Consider the following 24038-nt stretch of genomic DNA (forward strand, 5'->3'; position numbering starts at 1 on the left):
CTGTCTTATATGGGCATTGGTTGATACACTTGTTTTGGGGTAACTGATTGAAGCACTCTCAGGGGTGTGGGGGTGTGTGTGGAGATCTGACCCAGGATATTCTTTTATTGGGTAGAGGGGTTGATGGTTTTCGTTCTTTCTGCCCTTTCATCTCACCAAGTGTATGTGCTTTTTAGTAGTGTTAGGGGCTGCAAGCCAAATGGTGAGCTGTTTTGCTGTTCAAATTATATGAAAACATTGCTTTGAAGAGTGTGCAATCTATTCTTAAGTAACTTTATTAAAATGACTGGATTGGGTAACAAGATTCTCATAGAATAATGAAATTCATCCTCATGCAGTCTGACTTCCAATGATACTACCAAGAGTTAGAGTACAGCCTTTTTCCTGGCAGCACTTTTGTAGCTACCTTACTAAGTTGAAGAATAAATGCAGTAGTTTAAGGTGGTTACCCTGTACTATGAATGTGGGTTCTGAAATGAATGCAGAACTGAATTCTGAGCTTAGGGTGGGCTCCACAGTTTGTGGTTGATTGTAGTATTATTCATTCAGCTTTCTAGATATTGATAATCGCTACAAACATTTTGGACCTGGAAACCACAGTGTGTATGTCAGTTGAAATGTTCAGATGACAGGCACATGTAGCAACACAGGAAAGAGATGCAATAGGTAAAAACCACAGTAGAACTTCAGTTGTTTATCCTCTTGAATTGAAATTCAACCCTTTGTTTTTAAAACCTTTTCCTGGTATTGGTCTGTCCATAAAGCTGAGAAATGCAACTAGTCTGTATTATCAGCAAATTCCAGAACTGTGTAACAGTGCTCGAATGCCTTGTGAACCCTGGCAAGACAAAATAACCTTCTGCAGTAAATGGTACAAAGCTCTATCATTTCTTGCCTGTTTTATTACTTAGTTCTTGACTAGCTGCATCCCTTCTCTTTTTTCTTTCTTCCTGAAGGACTGCTGGCCTCTGAGGAGTGCTGCTGTTTGAGCAGAAAGCACATAGTGACTTCAGAAGTTCTTGTGAGCTGACTGAGCTGTACAAGTTCTAGTGAGTGGTTAAGCAGAGGAATGGGGTGAGATGGAGGGAACAGTGAGCAGCAAGCTGACAAAACAGGCTTTTCTGGAAGTGTTTCATTTTTACTGGTTGTCTTTCCTTGAATATCCAATTCTGTGAAAGTCCAGGCTTTCTGTGACAAAACTTTCTCATTGTAACTGAGGTTCTGCCAGAATTCGGTTAGGGCTTTAAAAAAATATCATTTTCTTAGCTGATTTCTGTTTTAAAGCTTTTTCTGTGGGCTAAGGTGCTCTTTTCTCATACAGTCATTTTTCCTCAACTGCATCACAGGATATAGGGGATATTACCTGTTTGACATAGAAAAATTTGTCACTAATTAAATATTAAAGAAACTTGTCTGAATGTGAAATGGGAAACCTCATTCACAATTGGGAGAAGAATTCAGATCCTTCCACCTGTCTCAGTGTTTTAAAGATGTAAGTTAAATTCTGAAAGCAATATGTGATCAAGATTTTGCATTTCCTTCATGAATTTTGGCCTGTTTTGAATAGATTTTACTGTCTACTGCAGTTCAGGCAGCCGGAGCAATCATCTGCAAGCAGACACTAGTACACAAATGTTTACTTTCCCGTCCGTAGTGAAATAACCCTGCCTGTTTTATGGTGTGGTTATTCTGAGGTTGGAAGATTGTTGAGCCTGGAAGAGATCACTAACCCCAGCTTGCTACTTAGCTATAAATAAGTTTGGTCTGCTGTGGGCTAGTAAGTACCCAAGATTCTTATGTGAGGTTATTCACTACTATCTAAGGTTATCAGCAAAATGGGTGTTTTTAAGCCTTTAAAGAAAAGAAGCATGCAAACAAACAAAAAAAGGCATGTGAATGTAAATAAATAATTCAGCTCTCAATCAGAAGGATAAAATAAAATTTTAGAAAAGTTTTAAGTTTGAGCTAGTGTTTTTAAAGTTGTTTTGGCTTAGCAGTAGCTGAAGAAAACATTACTCATATTTGTGTGTGTGCTTTGTGTTTGCTGGAATGTAGCTGAGAAGTGTTCCGTAAAATAATTTAAATTAATCGGAAAACCTTAAGAACATGGTTGTGTGGAATAGAAAATAACCATAATGTGAGTGAATGTAATTTTGACTGCTTGGAGAAATAACAGGGTAGTGGACAGGGAGAAGAGACTGAGGAAGGTGTTTCTGAGGGATGGAATTTAGTAGTTTAATCAGAAATGTTGGTTGTAAAAAAAATTAGGCTTTTCTACAGCTTTTGAAATTAAGAAAAAACCCTGCAGGTGTGGAAATGAACATGGGAGGCAGCACGGTAGAAATGTGTTGACTAAGTCTCTCTTTGTTTGGGGAGACTTGAGAAGGCAGGTTGTGTTTTTGGTAACTTTCATAATACTTTGATTCCATTCTTGTACTGAAATGTGTTTATGTTCCTTGTCTCCAAGGTAAGCTATTGTGTCTGCAACTTTTTCTTTTTGCAACACATTTGATATTAGTTCTTCCAGTTAAAATTCTTATCTTGAATGTCTGAGTAGTTCAGGGTTAATTACTTTCAGATAAATATAGTTAAGTACTGGGGGGTTGGGTGCCTGTTGCAGTGACATTGCATTTCAACTTGGAGATCCCTGGGTTCTGATTAAGGAAGAGTTCGTTACTGATGTGTTACACTAATGCAGTTTTGTCCTACTTGTGACTGTTTTGTCTTCATGGTAACTGCTTGTTCAAACTTTCCCCAAGAGATTTAAAGAAGAGAATGTATACGACTGCCTTATGTTTTTATAGGGACATTTCGTGGTAAATAAATTGCTGACTGAGAACATACTGACCGGTGTCTGATACAGGGAGAGCAAGAAGTTGAGCAGATAAAGTTCTTCACTGAGTGAAGGAGACTTTTATTTTTAAATCTGAAAGGTCTTTAGATACTTGTATTGTGATGGTTCACACCATCTTTAAGTCATTAGAATAACCCTCTTAAAGATGTTCTAAATGGAGACAGGATTTGACTTGTGCAGGTAATGATTTAATACAGAAATACAAAGGAAAGAGAGATCGCTCTAGGGGATTTAAACTTAAAATACTACAGGATGGGTATTTAAAAGGAAGTAAATTGATCTAATCATAGCCGCTGGTTTGAAGGCAGAATGGGTTTATATGCTCAGAATTAGCATACAGTAGTGAGGTGGTGATCCTTTTGCAGATGAGGTCTATGTGTCAGCACTAGAAGCAACTTTCTTGGTCTAACTTTCACAGAAAAGGAAATGACACTAGTGTGGGGAGGCAGAGCTGGCTGGTACAGAAAGCAGGTATTTGAAGTTGCGTGTTTGAACTCCAACTGAATTTGTTTTTCCCCCCCCTGTGTTTTGGAGTCCTAAACCTACACCATTGCATTTAATTGTTATCTGGGCAACGGGCTGCATCACGCTATATATTGCTATGTTTGAGACTGTGAATGTGAAGTTGAGGACCAACTTCAGAGTGTGTTGCTGTTCTGAAGTTTAATTGTATGCATGTATAATCCATAGCACGGATCCCAGCAGAAGGTTGCCTCTAAGAATCACAGATACTACAATAGTAATTTTATATAATCTTACATAAACTGAGTCTACTGGTTTTAAAAGTTGCTTCACACTACCACTGGTTATATTTAATATGAGCTCTTCAAATGAGTTAGTGCCAAGCAAAGCATTGTTTGGAGTATGGAGAAATAACCTGGAAGCCAAAATTAGCATGTATTCATTTTGAGTGGTGTGTGTTTCGTCAGGGCTGCCCAGATCATGTCGTCCCTGAAGGCAGTGCATTTCAAATTTAAATGTTTAAGCTATTACAACATGGAACATGCTGGTGAATGGTGCCAATAACATACGCTAAACATATGACCAGCACATGCCCCCTCTTCAGTGTAGGCCATGAATTATTTAGTTTGTGTTCCAAGCTGTTTATTTTTGAGAGGTTTTTTCCCCCCTCTGTCAGTGTCAAGCCCTGAGCCTTTTTTTCTTTGTTGTTGGTTTTTTTTTTTTCTCCTTCTTTTCTACTGTTGCTATTGATTCTGTATTTCTAAAATTTTCTGCTGTGTTTACCACTGTCGCCGCCCCTATTTTGTGCTAGTTCTTTCAGGATGCGGTTCTTGGTGTCTCATGTGGTAGTGTCATTGAAACTGTGGAAACTAGTCTGATTATTTTCAACTTGAAATTGAGAGATAAAATTACCTTACACTTAATCTTTTGGGACTTGGCCCATATTCACTAGTTAGCTGTGATACCTGTTCTTTGTGATTTTTTACCATGATGTTTAACATCTGTGAAATGGCAGGTTTTTTCCCCTCATCCCTTGTCATCTTCTGTGAGAGAAAATGGTGTTAAGCATACATTCCATAGGCCTGTTCTGGTCTTTAAAACCATTTCTGATCACAGCTCAAATTCAGACTGCTTGTGACTCTTGAGCTGCAGCAGCTCTGTGCCGTGGATTCTGATACAAAACGTGTGAGTGAGCGCTGACCCAGACTGACAGCCTGGGGAGTACTAGGGAGCAACAGGAAATAAAACTTTAATGTACCTACAAATATATCGCATCTTTGCAGTGCATTTTATAACATTTTAGGGAGTACTACCTCTCTGATGGGGTCAGACTTGACACAGAATTCATTTGACTTGGTGAGCTTTTCAGAATGCATCACCTCTAATTATTTGTGTGCGCTGTAGGTAACATGTTTAACTTTGCATACTTCTTTATGAGATTATTTTCTTAAATGCAGTTTTCTCCTAAGACAGTGCATTGAGTTAAAGAATACACTATTAGAGAAGGCTTTTGCTTCTCGTGTTAAGTATATTGGTAAAACTTTATTTTTCAAGCATGTGCAGTAATTGAAAGTATCTTTCTCATTGTTCCTGTTTTTAAAAGGGGTGTTTTTTTTTAATCTTCATGTTAGATTTATACAGTAGTACAGTTTTATTACAACATGAACAGCACTTTCACCTCATTGTTTTAAGCATACCTCTTTGTAAGATTCAGGCTGTGAAGATAAACTGTAACTAACCCTTTGGTTTCAAGGTTAGTTAAAACAAGCTAATTGGGAGTTAAGCTGGAAGAACCATCCTGTTCCGTCCTGTGCGTTAGCTCTGGTGTTCACGTCAGATTAGTTTACTGGTGGGCCTGAAAAACAATCCCTTGGAAGAGGAGGAGAGAGGCAGGCTCAGGATTAGTTTTCTGTCCAGTCAGAAGTGCAGTTTTTTCCATTACCGGATGGGAAGAAATTAATAAGGTTGATAAAGTATCTTCACAGTATCTTACATACCGGTCTTATCAGCATTTGAGCTGATCTAAAGGTTCTCTGCTCCTGAAAGGTTTTGGTCATTCTTTTTAATTCCTGATCCTGGCGCCAGGGTCCAGCCGCCCCCTTACACTGGCTCTGGCACTACTAGACCCCTTGTTAGCCAGTTCTCTCACTAGCCCCAGAGAAAACTATTTTCCTCTTAAAAATGTTTTGCTGGGTTAGTTGGTACTGCATAGTGAGTTGAATCAGCTCACTGGGAGGCCTGACAAACCCTACATGTAGCAAAGAAGTCCCTGGCCTCCTACCCCATGGGCAAAAAACCCACACACCTCAGAAGAAGAAGGAATTAAAAAAAAAAAAAAAAAAGTAAAAGGTGACCACTGTGGACAACGAAGTTGGACTGGAAAGGCAACAAATCTGTACTTGTAATATTTTTAGTAGTTTCCAAAATGTCTGTATGATTGGTGGTCCTCATTTTGCACTTTGCCACAGCAACAACTTCAAACACAGATACTTGATAACTGGTTTCTGGTAGGCTCTGTTAAGCTTTGCGTTTTGTTTTTTTGAGCAGTGACAAAGTTTTAGGGTTTCATGTTGCATTTCAAGCTTTCTGTGTCAGGTGATGGTGTCCTGTCTCATTGCCTTTACAGTTCTTATGGAAAAGTCACTGGTTTTTGTGACAGTTTCGTACAAACGGATTGTTGTTTTCTCAGGAGAGAGAGCAAAACTGATGGTAAGATATAATTTTGTAACTGAACTAATTAGTGCTCTTAAGGTCTTCATTATGTGATTCCTGATGACGATTAAAGAGTGGTAGTTTAAAAATATCTAGTGAACCTTTTTGACTCTTTCTAAAAACCATGACAAACCAACTTGTGCATTAAAGTTAACATTTAATGGAAAACTTGTAATATGTGGGGAAAAAAATCTTGATTCTTTCTTTTTTTTGGGAAAGGATGTTAAAAACCATAGTCTTACACAGATTGTTTTTAATCATATAAGGTGTCTGTTATCTTTAGTGTTTAGCTTTTCTGACTTAAAGCTTGTACGTCGTTCTCTATATACTGGGAAATTGTACATGTTATTAGGCTATAGGATAAGGCCACGGGCGTGCCTTCCAGAATTGTTAAAATGTCTCTTAGATCTTCATATTTTAATCTTTCCTTTCTTCTCCGTTATTGTTTGGATTTTTTAAAATAGAATTTAAACACAGAAATATTAATCTTTCACTTTTCCAGATGAATGTTTCTAAAATCATAAAATAATTTGATGTATGAGTTAAAAATGAGGGAAATGGGCTCCAAATATGTAGTAGTATTAATTGCTAATTCTGTATTTATGATGACTTTAACTTAGGGGCCACCTTGGATATTATGGTAAATGCCACACTTTTATGGTTCTTCCTGTACTAACATGGATTTTAAAAAAATATTCTCAGGATAAAAGTTTTTTTGTCATTACTGAAGGAAATACAGTATAATGCTGTACACATATATGGAAATTAGGAAACGCTTTCTGTAGCTAGGGATTAACATTTCATTTCAACATTACATCTTTCTGAAAATCTGAATCTTTCAAATATTGGTTGGTTTTCAAGCCTAAATGGAAACATGTTAATTTAAGTACTGTGAAAATTAGTGTTTGCAGTTCTTTTTTTATGCAGTAACGTATGCATGGAACTCATTTGCATCCTTCAGCTTTGCTATACAAGTGGATTCTTCAGTGGAAATTTGAAGAAATCCCATGACTGATGAAATGGTTCTTAAATACGCAATCATACATTCAAATTTCACTATAGAAATGTATGATTTTTATAGCAATCAATATTTGTGTGTGACAAATATTGAATAGTAACAGCAAATGGTCTTCTGATATAGAGAAGGTCCAGCATATAGATAGAGGGGGGGTGGGTGGGGAGTTTTTAATGGATAATTTGGAGGGTTCTTTATATGACAGTTTTGTCAGCCCCATTCAGGGAAGAATGATGCTCAGCTGATAAGCTGGGGAAGCCTGACTTGAAGAAATGTCACGTCCCTTTTGAGGGGGGTGAAAGTAAGACCCCTTGCTTTATATATCTATATCTATGTTTATATCTCTCTGGGAAAGCTTTGCAAGTTTCTGCTCATCAAAGGAAGTTTAATTGTTTGAGCAGTTCAGCAGAATGTTCCTCTGTGTAGCTGTACAAGAACCTCTTCAGAGTTGGCTGCATTTTCTAAACTTAACCCTATCAATTTGGCTGCACAGGAGGAAGAGAAGACTGGACTTAATATCGATTTTTGTTCTGGAAGACTTTAACTAATATTGTGTCAGTTACTACCTACAAAGTTGGTTTGGCTCTAGCATATCGCGGAGAAGAACCAGAATTTAAAGCAGTATGATGTACAGTGAAATAGTGCATTACGTACCGGGACCAGTTTTTTCCATTCTGATGTTCTGTTTTTAGAAAATGTAATGGTCTGGAAAACCTAAATCACAGAATAATAATAAAAGGTCTGGAACCTGAAGCTAACCCAAAAGAAAGCATTCTCAAGACATGGTTGTTTTAGTACCAGAAAACCTCCGATTAAGTTTGGTTTACACAACCAAACTACATGCTTTTTGTTGTTACCCTCCCACAGAGTATTCTCTGATGTATGGGATCGATCCAGTTACTGCGAACTCTGCCGCCTGTCTATAGGAATTCTGTTAGGAGGAGGCTGAGGGGAGACCTTACCGCTCTCTACAACTACCTGAAAGGAGGCTGTAGCGAGGGGGGGGTCGGCCTCTTCTCCCTAATAACAAGCGATAGGATGAGAGGAAGCTGCCTCAGGCTGCGCCAGGGGAAGTTTACGTTGGGCATTAGAAAAAACTTCTTCACCGAAAGGGTTGTGGGGCATTGGAACAGGCTGCCCAGGGAGGTGGGGGGGTCTCCGTCCCTGGAGGTATTTAAAAGAAGGGTAGACGTGGTGCTTGGGCATATGGTTTAGTGATGGGCTTGGCAGTGATAGGTTAGCGGTTGGACTCGATGATCTTAAGGGTCTTTTCCATCTTAACGATTCTATGATTCTAGGTTGAACAGTGTGCAGCAGTGCTCTTTATTTAGATAGGGCAAGAAGTAAAAAGAAAAGTGAAGATAGTACTTGCCATATATTTCTCTCTCCAAAATGGTTTGGTTATTGTGAGAAAAAAAAATTTAGTAATCTGGCCTTTTTTGGCCAGTGAACGTTTTTGCAATTTCATTACATTAGTATGGAGCAGTGTAGGAGTATGACTAATGAAAAAAATAGCAGATATAACATAGATACACAAAATTCAAGTAAGTCACAGAATCACAGGTTGGAAGACGATCAGGGATCATCTAGTCCAACCTTTGTAGGAAGAGAGAGAGTCCTTCAACATTGCAGGTGGGTAGGACACACTCTTACTTTTCAGCACCTCCAGCTGGTGTTGCTGGGACGTTTGCAGGTGGTTTTGCGCTGGTACAAGTAACAGACGTGAATGAGTAACAGTTTGAGTAGCTTGACGAGTATTTGTCATATTGAATGAGGAACTCGTGTTTATTACTAAAGGAAAGCAAATAGGGAGCCCTTTTTCCCCAGATATTTTTTCAATGTTTAGGATATAAATTGTAGCTTCTTCTGCTTTATTTTTGTGTTTAAATTACTTGAAATACTGTTTTAATTTTCTGTTTGATAATAGAAGTCCTGCTTCTCATAGATGCACAGGGAATGAGGTTTGTGTAGCTTAACATCTTCAAACTCTTCAGTATATAACTGTATAAATTTTAATTAGAATGTATGCATTTAATGTGTAGTTTTCATGGTATAATAGTAAAAGACTGGTGAAATGAAAATTCCTTTAGGTCTGTTTGGGAGGACGTGATATATTGCTTAAGATGTTCATGTTTTACGTGTAGGTTTTACAGCCACAATTCTTTTGCTCCTTAAGCAGCTACTCCTGTGCAGCAAACTCCAGTTGAAATACTTCACTCTTACTTAATTGAATAATCTCCCTTTTATTGAAGATGGGTGTTTCACCTGGTGTTCCGCCTCTGAAAGTGGTTGTAGGAGAAGGAAGACTTAAGGATTGATCCAGTGGTTTAAACAAAGATTGGGTGTTGGGGAAAAATATGTTCTGTTCTCTGCTCTGTTGCACGCTTGCCAAAACGACTTGGCCAAGTCACAAATCTGTTTAATCTGTTTTTAAAAATGGGGATAGTACTTCATGGGCGGAGGCAGGGGGATGATGAAATTTCAGTGCTCTTTCTAGCACTTTTTGTCAAGAGCTATGCTGTGCCTTTTGAAATTAATTCCTTGGATTTTGAAGTGGCTTACTTTGTCTGCAGTGCAAACACCCTTGTTCTCTCCCTTTCCGATTTGCCACCCCTCTCCCTGTTTTTCAGTACTATTGGTTCTGTTTTTGCCAGCACCCCAGGCTTTCTTACACACACCGTTACTGTGTGAATGCCACTCTCCTTAAACTTTGGTGTCCTAGGAGTGCGGAGAATGCTGGATTTAATCTGTTGATGCGTGTTCAATACTTCAGTGTTTTCTAATGAAAGATGTTACAGAAATGCAGGGCAGTATGTTTAGTCAATTATAGTTGAGACCTTGAAAGTAATATATATGAGAACATGCAGATGCCTTCGTTATTTACTAATACACAATACATAACTGCCATTACTCTGACAAGTTTTATTCCTCGTGTAGTTTCTAGGACGTGTACATATTTAGAGCGGTAGAAACCTTGTGAGGAATGCTGGGCTTAAGTGGTCATAATCCATTCTGTTAACAGTATCTGCAGTCAAAATACTGGCTTTCTTGGTCAAGCTAAAAGGTCTCAAGTTCATCAAACTTTTTTCTGTTGAAAAGCATTGAATATGCACTCTTGTTTACAAACAGAGTTCTGCACTTCCTTTTATGACTAGTAACTTCTGGAGCTTATTTTTCCGTATTAGTTCATTCAAATTTCAGTCTTCCAAAGAGAATGGTTAGAACAGTTGCATAATAAAACCATTTTTATGCAGTAAGTACAATACATCTTTTAAATTAAGGTGTCATGATGGTTTTACTTTACCCTTTTTGAAGGGAGATTAGACTGTGAGATGACTTAAACTTAGTGAAACATCAGCAGACTTCTACATTTCAGCTAGGGATTTTCCTGCTGGGTTAGTAGATTGGCTGGAGATACCAGTGGCTCCTGGTAGCAGGTAAGGGGAGCAATCGTGTGGCTGGGAACAGAACTGGTGCAAGAGGCAGGGAAGAGCCTGCCCCACCTGGCAGTGCTACATCCCTGTATCCCATGAAACCATCCCCAAGGTCAAGCTTTTAGTGCTAAGAACCTGGTTAGTACTGATGCTTCAGGAATCCTGGCTTACATTTTTCATCACTTTACTGGCTGTTGTTTGGAGTGAGTTTCATTTTGCTTACTATTGGGGTGTGTGTGAGTGAGTGAGAGTGTATGTGTGCGCTATACCTAGGCTCCCTTTAAATTCAGTGAAAAACAGGCATCCCTAGACCTGATTGCTCCAGACCAGTTTGGGCTTTTCCCTTCTATGGGATGTACACTGTTCAGTGTCTGTTCATTTTCACTCACTATAGATTTAGATGACTAATACAGGTACAGGTTTATGCTTGGAGAAATTAATCCTGTGCTTCATGTTTGCGTGCTATACCCTTTCCTTCTCTATACTGTTGTTCCTTTATCAGTGCAGTGACAATAGTTACTGTATATTCTGATGAAGGCTTTTTATTTGGTCTGGGTTTTTTTTTATTCCTGGACAGATCTGCACTTGTGTGACTATCTGACTTGTTAAATCATGTCTGTTGTTTTCATTTCTTTTTATTCTTCTGCACCTTCCTGCTGCCCCTTACAACAGCCCATGATTTGAGAACTTGGCATGGTCTTAGAGGAACAGCTCAGGAGGAGTGCTTCTTGAGGAGTATTTTCCAACAACAGTGTGTTTGTTGTAGAGTAAATATAATCGCTTTGCTTTGCGGCCTTTCAGACTGTTTGGAGCCTTGATGGGTTCTTGAGCGTCCACGCAAGTGATTAAGGAAAGTAAGTTTGTGTAGGCTGTGGAGCAGTCCTTGCATATAAAATTTCTAGTGCACCATCACCAGAGAAGTCTTAGGAATTCACAAATAGAAGAAAAAATTTAAAAACTGGTTTGAATAAACATTCTGCAGAGTACAGTTGGTTAAAAAAATTATCTCAGAACCTAATATAAAAATCTTGATTTCTGTTGAGATGCCCAGTAGTCTCACCAAAGTGAGGCAAGTATGGAATGGCCCTTGGATGTCAAACATCTTTAGGTAGGTAATTGTGAAATGTAATTAATGCCCATAGCTTTCTGAGAGGAGTCTGAAAAAAGTCTGCTCTTTGACCAGACAGGCAGAGCTAAGGGGGAAATGAAACACTGCTGTCTGCTCAAAATTAGAGTTGGTAGGAAGCAGTTTTTGTAGTTCTTCAATGGCCAGAGTTAGTCATGGATTTCAGTGTGAAATAAAGGACTGTTCTGCACTTGGAAGCAGAGTTCTTTCGTGAAAAGGCCATGTAAAATAAACTTTGCTTCCTTGATTCGGGAATAATATTTTTTCTGCGCAGCCTTGCCTCTGTGGGTAGCTGTTCTTTTGGTAACGATTAGGGAGTTTTGGCATAATTTTGCAATAGAATGCAGGTCTCTGATGAGGTAATAAATGAAGTCTTTTGTTACTAAAGTAATGTGTGAGTCATGAGTGCTTTTTTTATGATTATGCTTGCGTCAAAACACATCATGACAGCACTTGTTCACTGTACTTCCCCCTACTGTTTTAATTGTAAGGAATAGTAAAATGCCAAGTGCTGTATGTTTGGCTCTAAGCAGTTTTGTTTGGTTTGCTGATAGCTTTCTATTTAGCACTGAATAATATTATTATAACTTCAGCGTTTCTGTATAAACTTTTGCATCCCCATGAGCACCCCGCAACCAAGTGGGGGTAAATGCCAGGCACCTCTGTAACTAGCTAACTTGGTAGTAAAGGATACAGTGGTTTTGGTTTGTCTGCTTCAGCTCAGCTATGATTGTAAATCATATACTTTATGAAAAGTTTTTGAATGGTATTTACTGTTGTGGTAAAAGTTTGAGCTTGCATATTTGATACTAGGAAACCATTGTTAAATGCAGTTATCTGGAAGGAAGAAGAAAAGGTGATTTTAATTTTTTTTTTCCACTTTCCTGTTGCAAGGGTTTTGTTTCTATTTTTTAAACAGGAAACGATTGTATTATAGAGTTATGTATGCTCTGTTGGGACTCTAAATAGCCTTTTGAAATTTGGCAAAGATAGAGGCACATGATCTTTTGGACAAATTTTAATTTGTTTTTATAGTTTAGGACGAAATTTAGGGGTGGAGACCACACAACCTGACTCTGCATACAGCCTTTGTGTACAGAGATGCTAAATACCCGAAAATGCAGTGTTTCCATAGGCGGAGTTTCTTTTGTATTCACAGGCTGGGGAGCCTCAAATTCCAGAGGCATTACATGAGCAGTTTTAATGAATTAGTGTCTGGTTTTCCTGCAGCAGATGTGACAAGCAGCTTTATAAGCTGCTTCCCATCGATCGCTGTTTTCCAGCTCTTTTGTGTCTTTCTTTTGCTTAGAGAAAAGCAACGAAGAGCTTGGTTTCTACAGTAACTGCTGCCTACATTCTTGCCTGCAGGCCAATTTCTTTCTGAGTTCCTGCAGCCTGTGCAGGGCTACTGTATTGAATTTCTTTAGGTTTTGGGTTGTTGTTTCTTCCCCCCCCCCCTTCTTCTTGCTGGTTTAAATATTTTACCCTTTAAGAAAAGAGGAGAATGCAGTGGCAAGTTGTGTTTTTGAGATATGTATTTTTAATTAATGTTAGCACGTTTCCATGACTGTAGGATAACCTAAATGACTTTGCTGCTGATCAATACCAGTGTTTGTGTGGTTGGTATATAAAGAAAATGAAATGTCTGACTGCTAAAACAAGAACCTTTGAAAATTTGTAATAGCACTTTCATTAATGCTTGGTTCTGTAGCATAATAATGCAGGGGAGGGGTGAGATCAGCTTTAAGTTGTTAATAGGATCATTTCCATTTGCAGCAAAATTTGCCGTAGTTGAACAACTTCAGTACATGTCTTTTTCAGTCTTGACTCTTAAATGCCCTTAGAGGAATTGTGTGAAATGTGTGCATTGTTTCTTACAAAGTTAGCTTTCGAAGTGGGAAAGAAGAATTGAACACCATTTCAGACAAGAACATGTGTTCACTACTCAGTTTGTGTTTGCTGCTGGTGGTTCAGGAATGTTCCCGTTGTCGTCATCAATATTCTGTTGTCATAGGATCATTTTTTTGACGCAGACCGGCTTGTTCCAGATCCTTCTGAAAGCAGGTTAACACCGTTGCTGTGATGAATACCAAGAAGTTTATATACTTCTTATACACTTGCTAAACACGAGGAGGGAAGTATGTAACCTAGATTTCCCATGGGGGAGCCATTAATTTACAGCTAGATCATATTTCCAGCTTTTGCTTAGAATTTGGTAAAAGTGTTCTGTTGGCCATCTTGAATTAACACGAAGCTACAGCAATATTTCATCACTTCTGAAGACGCATAGATCTTTGCTTTTGAATCTGAGTGTATAGATAGATCAGTGATATTTTTTTCTTTAGGGTGTTTTTTCATACTGCTTTATGTCACTGTGTAGACAGTGATGGCACACCTGAAAAAAACACACAAATACTTGTGAAAAGTGTGCGGGGTGCTCAGCATAAAAAGTCTAATTGCTGGTTTAAAAATCTGATGGTGTTTTTTTCCTTATGGTATGGGAGGTCAAGCTTGCTATAGAGCCTGCACATTGTCTGATGTGGAGGACATGCTTTGCAACTATTGATCTTTGGTCAACAGAAATCAATTGCAAAGGATACAGAGAATTAAGGGAAACACACACGAGGTCATGATTCACTCCCCAGATGGAAAAGCTGCCACTTTTTAAAGGGCGGTTGCTTTTTGGGTAACCTCTGGAAGTGTCCTGACTAGTAATGACCAAACATAATTAAATGTAAATTTATGGTAAATTAGCCAAATAGAGACTTAGTTTAAAATGCTGGAGGCAGGGAGGAGGAGGAGGAATCCATCCTAACACAACATGTGTGTCTACATGTTCTTGTAGGAAGTGATGCTGTGTTCCTGCTGGGGTAGTTGCTCCCATTGCTGCACAGGGTGTGGTCAACTGCAAGCAGAAGAGAATTAAAAACTTCCTTTTTAAAAAGCTAGCAGAGGAGTTGGGCTTTCTGTTTCTTTAATACAAATTTTAGAAGTAAATTTTTTTTAACAACCCCACCCCCCCACCCCCCACCCCCCCGGTCAATAGAGGAAAGTGGATACTCCTTTTTTCTGTTACCAATGATACAGAAAGTTTTGCAAATGTGATGTTAAAGCTAAAATTTCTGATCGGAGCACAGGTTATATCTCATGTAGATGAACAAGCAGCTATATAAAAAATTGCCCATTGAGAAAGTTCTCTCTGTTTCAGACAACAGAAAAGAATAGTAATCTAATTAGTATTGTAATATACTGGATCACCCTTTCAGTGTGTCCATTATTAATTTTCCTATACTCTTAGCATTTTTTCATATTATAAGTAAGTTTTACAGCAGCACTTTTAAATGTAATCCTGGAAAAGGTTTTTTAAAACAACTCTCTGCACAGCTGAAGAGTCAAAAATGGTACAAAAAGTTGTGTAATTTTTTTACTAGTAACCTGTACTTTATTAGTAATCATTTAGTGCTGCGAGTTTCCAGACATCTATTTAATATTGTCACTGTTCGGATGGATTTATCTGTCTACCTTCATTATTAGTTTGGAAACCCAGGTTTTTAACTGTTTGGTACTTTAAGATTATCTTATAATTTTGACTCTGCTTTGAAGCAGCTTGGTTCAGTTTGTCTTTTTAATTAGTTTTGGTTTTGTCGATTATGTTTAGACCTAAAGATGATGATTCTGTTCTGGAAATGGACTGCAGTATTGACTTGTGGTTCAATTAAACACAGCCCAAAGTCTTAAAAATAAATTCTGGATGTGAATAATTTAGTTTGCCTGCTCTTGGTGTTGAACAATCAGAAATCTGTTGGTATGAAATTCAGAAGAGGAAGTTAGAAATGTAGTTATATTTCTTTTGGAAAAGGATAGGCTGAGTGAAGCAGCCACTTCCTCCTTGGTCTGGGGATTGTTGATTTTCTCCAAGGTAACAGAAGTTACTTCTTTCAGGTATCTCCAAGACATGGAGTTGCATCTCTTCTTACAGGTTTCCTAGTGTTTTGCATGTGTCAGTTGGGTCTGAAGGGGGGAACCAAGCTCAGCTCTTTCTTTAGAGGTGCACCTTTTTCTCAGGACACGAAGGCATGATACAGAGACTTTACAAAGCCTGAAATTATATGTAATTGTACTTCAACTTCTGAGCTTTTTTTACCTCCCTGGTATTTCTTGTTGTTTTTGTAAAGACTCATCTTTGAAGCCTTGCTTATTTAAAATCCAGTTAAAAAGCAATAGCTAGATCTAGTTTAATTTATAATTAATTTCCTAATAATCCATTGTAATAAAATCAATTTTATTGTGGTCCTTGTTCTTCCACACTGAAATTTACCCATTATCAGGAAGTAGTACAAATTGTAATTTCCAAGTACCGTGTTCCAATGGACACTTGAATGCCGCTCGGTTTTGACATGCCAGTCTTCGATTTCATTTACAGGTGTTATGTAGAAGGACGTAGAGGAAGCGGTACCTTTGTGCCTCTTTCTAACCTTGCTGAGTTGGGGTCGGTGCTGCTGTCCATCAGTGACCTGGGGTGTGGGACAGAGGGTGCCCGTTGCAGATAATGCCGAATTGGGGGTGGGAACGGTTAATGTGCTGGAGGCCAGGGCTGTCTTCTAGAGGGACCCGGAGGAACCGACTGACGGGAACCTCCTGAAGTTCAGCAAAGACAAATGTAAAATCCGGTGTCTGGGATGGGTAAAGGCTGGGAATGACTGAGTGGGGAGCAGCTCTGCGGAGGGCTGGGGGGTCCTGGGGGAGAGGGGCTGGTGTGTGTTTCAGCAGTGCACTCTTGTGATGGCAGAGGCTGGCCTCGTACTGGGCGGTTACAGTGTCTGGTTTTGGGGCCCCATACAAACAAAAGTGATGACAAACTGGAGGGTGAGGGGAGGGCTGCTGGGATGCTTAGGGAAGTGGCACATAGGGCACATGAGGAGAGGCTAAAGGAGTTTGACTTTTTGAATTTGTTTGTTTGGCCTGGAGAAGCCCAGTGGTGGATGTAACTGTAGTCTTCCCCTGCTGAAAGGGCGGTTATAGAAAAGATGGAGCCAGGCTATGCCGAGCGGCTCACAGTTTGAGGAGGAGCAGCTGTAGCAAGTTGCAACTAAGGAATTATACCAGGACAAATGGGAAAAACCCTTCACTGTTAAGTGGCTAATTACAGGAATGAATTGGCCAACTTTGTCCTTGGAATGCTTCAAAACTTGATTAGGCCAGGCCCTGAGCAACCCGGTCTAACCTGGAAGTTAGCCCTGCTTTGAGCAGGAGATGGGGCTAGAGACCTTCAGAGACCTTGCAAACTCAATTTCTCTGTGGTTCTGTCTGAATGATGTAAAAAAACCCCAAATTTTGCTTGACTTTAAAATACAATTAAACCAAAAGCAGGCCTGGAAATATGTACTGTAGTATCTTACTGGTGACTTTAGCTTCAAAGTGTGCGTATTTTCTACCAGAAGTACAAATAAACGAATTGGCCGTGAGGATCATTTTTGCTGGAGTGGTGGAGGAAAGACTGTAAGTAGGTAGGTAAAGGGGAATTAGAAAAGGGATTAGTTTCAGATCTCCCTTCTGTGGAAGGGAGGGCATAGCTAGAAGTACAGTGATTTCCATGTTTTCATGTTAGTTCACCAATCAAAATAGGGGAGGAGATGGAAGTACGAGTAGCATCATTTTAGCCCGCTGTACTCTCAGAGAAAACCTAAGTTGAAAAACATCTGTTTAGTGGTCCAGGTGTTGTTAATTACCTCAGTTTCCCTTTGAGGTGAGTTACAGTGTTGCCCGTGCTTGCTTTTAAAGTGTTTGAAGTCAAAAATTGACAAAAGCAATCTCCCAGATGCTGGCCGGTTTTTTGTTTGGTTGTTTTTTTTGTGGGTCTTACCTTTCTAATGTAAAAAGTTGAATCTCTCCTTGGCTCTCAGTAAATGAACAAGAGTTTGAAAACTCTCACCTTGTTATTCTTCTAGGTCTGTTTAAAATCTAGGGGGATCCTCACGTTAACTGGTGTTCAGTGTCATAGTCAATGTAATAGAATTAAACTACACAGTTGTAACTACCACGGCTTAGGGGGTTATTAGTGCCAAACCCCTATAATCTATTTGGATGTAAAATCTGGAGGTGCTGATAAAAGAACAGTAGGATGGCAGCTTCTGTCCAATTTCTGTCCTGGTTCTTAAATGACAGTTAAAAAGGAGTATTCAAAGGATAATGAGGCACTGAGTATCACAAAAGGGTTTACATACAGGGAGGAAATTAAATTTGTACTTCTATGTTTTGGCTCCCCGGAAGGAGACAGGACGGAATTCCTCATTTTCAGTAAGGTGGTATTTTCATATAGGCAGAATTACAAGTGTATAAGTAGCTTTTCCCTGCAGTACAGACAGAACTGCTATAGGGAAGTGAGAAAATATTAGAAATACAGATGTGACAAAACTAGACTTTGTACATTTTCCCACAAGACACTTATCTGGGACCCTGCAAGGTTGGTGAACTCCTCAGGGGTAGTGGGTAGATAGCATGTCTGCATTTGGCTGGGAGCTGTCGAGATAGTAAGTTTTCTAGGGAATAGTTTGAAATGATTTGATGCTTCTTGTCTGTCTTCCAGTAGTCAACCCAGAACGAACTTCAAAAAAAAAAAGAATAATTAGGATCATGAGTCACATTTTGGTTGTGACACGTGCTGCAGTTCCCTGGATCGCACGCTCTGTCCTCCTGTGCGACGCTCTGTAGAAAGCACAATGCAAGTAGTCGTCATGATCAATAAACATACAAAATTATTGAAGTGTGGATACTGCGAATAGTTGTTTGAAATATATAAAATACAGCGCCAGCATGTCAGCTAAATAGTGCTATTAGTTTTCATCACTTAAATACCTAACGCATTTTTCATCATATAAATGTTAAAACATGATGTTTTGTAAACATTCGTTTTTAGGAATCTGTTGGATTAATCTCGGTGGCTCCATTTGATTTCCTACTCCAAATGGCATCACCCTATAAAGGAAGAATGGTAGTTACTTGAGTAGATGAGGCAAACAGTGACAGCTTGCAAAACTACTCTTTTTTTCTTCCCCCCTCCCCTTTTCTTTTTTAAAGTGGGTTGAATAGATGAGTTTCTTCTACAGCAACCACCCTGTGGTAGCACATCATGAAACTATTGTAAACACTTTAACCAATGAGTAAAATCAAATCCAGCTTGCTGTAGACTAAATGTTTGATCAGGTCTCTCCCTCTGGGTGTGCTGTGGTTTTTGTTTAGTTCATTGTATAACTAGAGGATATGCCAAAACCAACTTGATTCTGATCAAATTAGAACATGTTCCGTACTTGATTTTGGAAGTAAATGTAATATGTTTGTGTTAATGCAGTTTAGTCAGGAAATCTGTTGGTTAATATACACTCTTTATTCTGCTTTTTGGCTGAATTACAGCTATTAAAAATATGCTTCCGTTAAAAAAACCCTCTGTTTACAAATATGAATCAATTGACAGATGTGATCTTTTGATAATATTCAGGTGTTTGCATGTTCTAACCAGATAGGGATTTGTGAGTATATTGTGTCTGTCTTAACAACGCCATCCTTTCAAGCTCAGCACGTGAAATGTTGTAAAGTGTAACAGTAACACCTTTAGGTTTAACATAGTTCTTGGCTATAAGTTCCAAGTTTTGTTTGGCACATTTACAACCTATACAGTACCTTTGAATAGTCAAAGCTCCTGTTTTGGGGGGTGTTTTTTGTTTGTGGTTCCCCCCCAAAGTTAAGCAACATCTGAGATCACCATGTCTCTGCCATGCTTTGAAATATGTGCTTTAGTCTCATCTGAGTAAGCTGCCCTTACTTCTTTGGCAGAAGATGCCTGAAGGGCAGATAATGCCTTAAGGCAGTGCAATAGTGTAAGAAGGGAGACGTTTTAATATGCATACTTACATGGAATACTGGAGGAACTGTCGAGTCTACATTTTATGTATTTCCATATTTCTGGTACTTGTGTCTAAGTTGTGAAGATCCACCTCCCTCCCCATCCTTACCCACCCCAGCACTGGAGGACTCTGGTTGCTTATCACGTACTGGGTTTTTTTACTAGGCAATAAGAAATCTGACCAGTGAATGAGCATCTAAAGCTATGTCCAGTTGTTCCTGCATTCTTCTTAAGTTGAAATAAGTTTCATCTGAAAAGCATTATGTTAAATTTGCAGGTATGGAATAGCCTCATAAAATACATGGAGCAGGTGACTAGAAGTTAAACCTGTCTGTATGTCAAACATACTGTTGTTCACTTTCTCCCGAGGATTTTTATTTAATCTTCAGCAAAAAGGATGCCTTTGGCAGCCCTCTTTGCATACACTTGAGGAGTGTTGTCATTATTGCCGAAGAACTTAAATTTTTTAAAAAATGTTTTTATTAGCAAAACAGCTGAGACTCGCTGAAACAATATAGGCAAAAATACTTCCTACTGGAAAAAGCAAAGAAAAGTTGTTACTGGAGACATTAAAAAACAAAACAACAACAACAACAAAACAAAAAACACCAAACCAACCCAGAAATTGGTCCATTTAACTTCCTCGCTGAAACGCATGTGCAGTTTTTTGGCATAGATTCTGTTCCTAATTTAGTACATTGAGCATGTTTCAGAAATAGGTCGTCTGTTAAATTCGGACATGGTCCGCACTGAGAGGTAAGACTGAGAGAAAAGGAAGGTCATTGTCGATTCTCTCTCTTTTTCCTGATCCTTGGGTGTGTATTGTAGGAAAAAAGAATCACTGCGGTGCATGTGACAAGAAACGTAGTGAAAATCAAATGCCGTCTTTGTTCCATAAATATCTTTGGAATAATTTTAAGAAATAAAAACCAAAACACATGAGAGTTAGTGTTTTTAAGGCTACTCAACAGCTGTGTGTTCCTTCCAATTCTTACATCACTTTTATGTTTAATATATTTTTCCAGAGAAACTACCACTTTTGTTTACAGGCTGTATCTTGCATTCGTAGCTGTGTTTCTTAAGCCTGTTCCTTCATGCTGCTATTTCCCTTCTTTATAAAACTAGATCTACCTAGAATCGCTTCAAAAAACCCAAACCAAAACATTTTCTAAGGTTTGTTTCTGGGTGTTGTGTCATTGGAAAGTCCTTTTCATCATGTGGAAGAGGTGTGTAAATATAACTGTGGGTTTAGTGCTGAGTGTAGCCTAACAGCTGGAGAAAGAGGAAGATAGTAAAGTTATTTGAACTGTACTTTTATAGATGCTTTTGTTGAGAGAAAATTTTCTTGTTTGCTCAATCTGTTTATTTACTGAGAAGTTACAAATAGCGTGTTCTGTTTAATTGGGTTAACTTCTAAATGCTGTATACAGCGACGTAGAAAGGAAAATGCTTAAAAGTGCATTCATTGTATTTTATTTTCCAAATTAAAGAAATAATTTCACAGTGTTAATTTATCATTAGTCTTTAAATTTGGGCATGCAATCTTTGGTAATTTACAAAAATGGGCAATTTATTGAAATTGGCTCTTAAATTCAACTCCAAGAAAGGTATTTGAATGTAGTGCTACAACAGCAATATGCTCTGTAAATTAGCAGAATTAGGATTTATATGTGTTTAATAAGTATTTTAAAAGAAAACAAACTAAACCTTTTAGTTAGACCAGTCTATGAAACTGAGTAGACCTCAAATTGGCCAACATTTATGCTCCTGATTAATTTTGATATCATGGAGGTACCTGTTCATTTGCCGCAGCCACTCTTTGGCCTCATAAAATAATAGCCTTTTGTCTTCAGAATAGCACTTCTTTTAGGGACAGTTGTGAGATCAGGATGAACCTCAAGAGATTTAGAGACAACACGTAAACTGCCCTTGTTACAAAGAATTGCATTTGCTTACATTTCTTTCAAAATTTTAAAGTTGCTGGCTTGGGGATCTTTTTCTGTTCACACTGATCTTTCTATACGATTTCTAAAATGAAGATGGTTACAGGTAATTACATACCATCCTGTACCTTTTTATTTTTAAATAAGGTTAGGTGATACGTGCAAATTATGCAGAAAATCTTGCATTCTGTAAACAAGTGGCTTATATATTTGTTTTTTACTTTTCAGCTGTACTTTCAGGTTTCCCAGCACAAACATCAAGATAACATTCACAGCTCTGTCCAATGAAAAGAGAGAAAAACAGGAGGCCCCGGAGTCCCCAGTGAAGCCTGTGCAACCCCAGATCTCTCCCTTAACAATAAACATTCCAGACAACATGGCTCACCTGATCAGCCCCCTCCCTTCTCCCACCGGAACTATCAGGTATTTAAACCCTGCAGATTGGACGTAGGGCAACGTATGGTGACAGGCCTTGGATGGCTTTCTAATTCATTTTCAGTGTTTTGCTTTTGTGGTAAAAGTGTAGTTGAAGCTCGGCATTAGCTGCCTTGGAGGAAACCACCATTTGCTAACTAATAAGATAGTTGCATCAACAGCCTTTAATGCTCAAATTTAACATGTTAAATGTGTAAGAGTGTGCTCAGGAGCCTGGCATTCTTTGAACAGCAAAGGAGCCTATCTTTTTCTTACATTCCAGATAATATAGATTGATTTTTACTCTTGCATGCTTATGGCAACACTTTAAATAAGTCAAAATTATACCATTTTTAAACATTCTGATAGTCACTGTATCTCTGAAGTTTATGATTAGAAAAAATGTTTTTTGGTTATGATTAATATGGAAAAAGAGACTGGTCTCTTACTCTAGAAGATTTGTAATTGATTAGTCATTGCTGGAAGTAAGTGGATGTTTTGCTTGAAGTACAGTGTAAGATGCGTAGTTTACTGTAGGGAAGCCTTATGCAAGGGAGGCTAATTGGGTTTTCTTACTTGCTCTGCTGCTTAATTTGGTAATTGTAGCCATTGTCTGACTTGGTTTTTGGGACCAAGCTCAATGAAACATAAGCGAGGTGTCCTCACAAACTGGTAAAATCAGTTCAGATACAATTTTTAAAATTCATAGAAAGTTCAGGAGCAAAAATGTCATTTAAAGGCACTGAAAGTTGTGTTTCAAAGTCACATACATGCTTTTGAAAGTTTTTTGTTCCCTTCTCCCTTCCTGTATCTTCACTTGAGTGACGGTTGTTAATGCTTGATTTTTTTTAAAAATGTAGATCTTGTTAATAGAGTTCAAATGTAAAGATAGTTGACTTCTGTCATTGCCAAGATCTTTATCTCAATATCGTAGTGTTCAATGAGATCTGGATAAATGGTAGAAGCAGAGAGGAAAGAGATCTAGACTTGACTATATAACAGGTTTGATTTCTTATTAAAATTCAGGGAAAACATATCTTGCCCGAGAAATGACAGAACAGCTCATAAATATTTCAGATAATATCACGTATATCACCACAGTCTTTGCCTCACTATGAATTTTGTAATTCTCTTCAGGGCTTTCATGCACCTGTTGAGTATAGTTTATTACAAAAAAAAAAAAAAAAAAAGGGACGACAGTGTTGAGTCTATTTTGAGAGCAAAGCTTGACAGTTTCTCTTCAAATCATCCTGTTTTATAGAAGACTTGTAAACTTGCTTTGATTATACCATATGTGTCGCTTTGTCAATATATGCTAAAGTGAGCACAGTAGAGGGATGTTGTCAGTTGATATGTGAAAACATAGAACAGCAGTGACCTATATTTAAAAAAAATAAATTAGTTACATCTTTTGGCTCTAATCAAAGATTCTTCCTTACAACACTTAAAAAATCCCATCTCCATTGTATAATATATCACTAGTAGCAAATTGTTGGCAGATCTCTTGTGATGTGAAACTTAAATAGATTTTTTTCTATATATATTGCCTGCTCTACAGTGCCCGCCTTGTTTCTGTACGTAACAAGGGATGTAGTAAAAAAGCTTGAGAGGCCAGGCAGGCAAACAAAACTTGGCAGATGTGAATTTGTTAAAGCTTTATTGTATGAATCTAAATAACATTCGCTAGCTTTATTTGTTACTCGATGTTTTGAAGCATAGAGTCAGGTTAGGTTAAAGATTGCCTTTGGAGATACGGCTGGTTCTGGGGGCACAGCAGGCTTTGTCATTCTAATTTTTAGTTAACTTATTTTGAATTTCTCAGGACTGTGTTGAAATCAGTTACAGTATGAATTGCTGAGAACTATGTGTCCTTGTAGAGAAATGCCAAAAGTTGTGGGGTTTTTTTGGGAGAAGGGGACAGACGTCACCCACTGACTGTCCCTGTCCTGTCGGCTAAATGGAAACTGTGGAAGAAAAACGGCTTTGTGCCGCTGTGGTTGCAGTGGACTGTGCAAGGCAGGGGGACAGCCATTAGGAAGATGTTACAGTGAAATTATACGTAATTTTATCTTTGTTTTTCTGTGATGGATAGCAAAATGTGAGGGATCGAGCCACTTCGTTCATTTGTTTGGCACTGTCTTTTGCTTTGTAGCAGTGTATCTGCTCTGTTGGCCTAAT

The 24038-nt window shown here is 38.4% G+C and overlaps 1 protein-coding gene across 1 annotated transcript in view; it reads left to right on the forward strand.

Moving 5' to 3' along the window:
- FOXK2 (forkhead box K2) overlaps nt 1-24038 on the forward strand; it is a 49461-nt gene that overhangs the window by 12860 nt on the left and 12563 nt on the right. Inside the window, exon 2 of the mRNA XM_064467099.1 lies at nt 21675-21869. Within this exon, the coding sequence (XP_064323169.1) occupies nt 21675-21869 (195 nt within the window). The remainder of the gene's footprint in view (nt 1-21674; nt 21870-24038) is intronic.

Source organism: Phalacrocorax carbo, chromosome 16, assembly GCF_963921805.1.
Source record: "Phalacrocorax carbo chromosome 16, bPhaCar2.1, whole genome shotgun sequence".
NCBI lineage: Eukaryota > Metazoa > Chordata > Aves > Suliformes > Phalacrocoracidae > Phalacrocorax > Phalacrocorax carbo.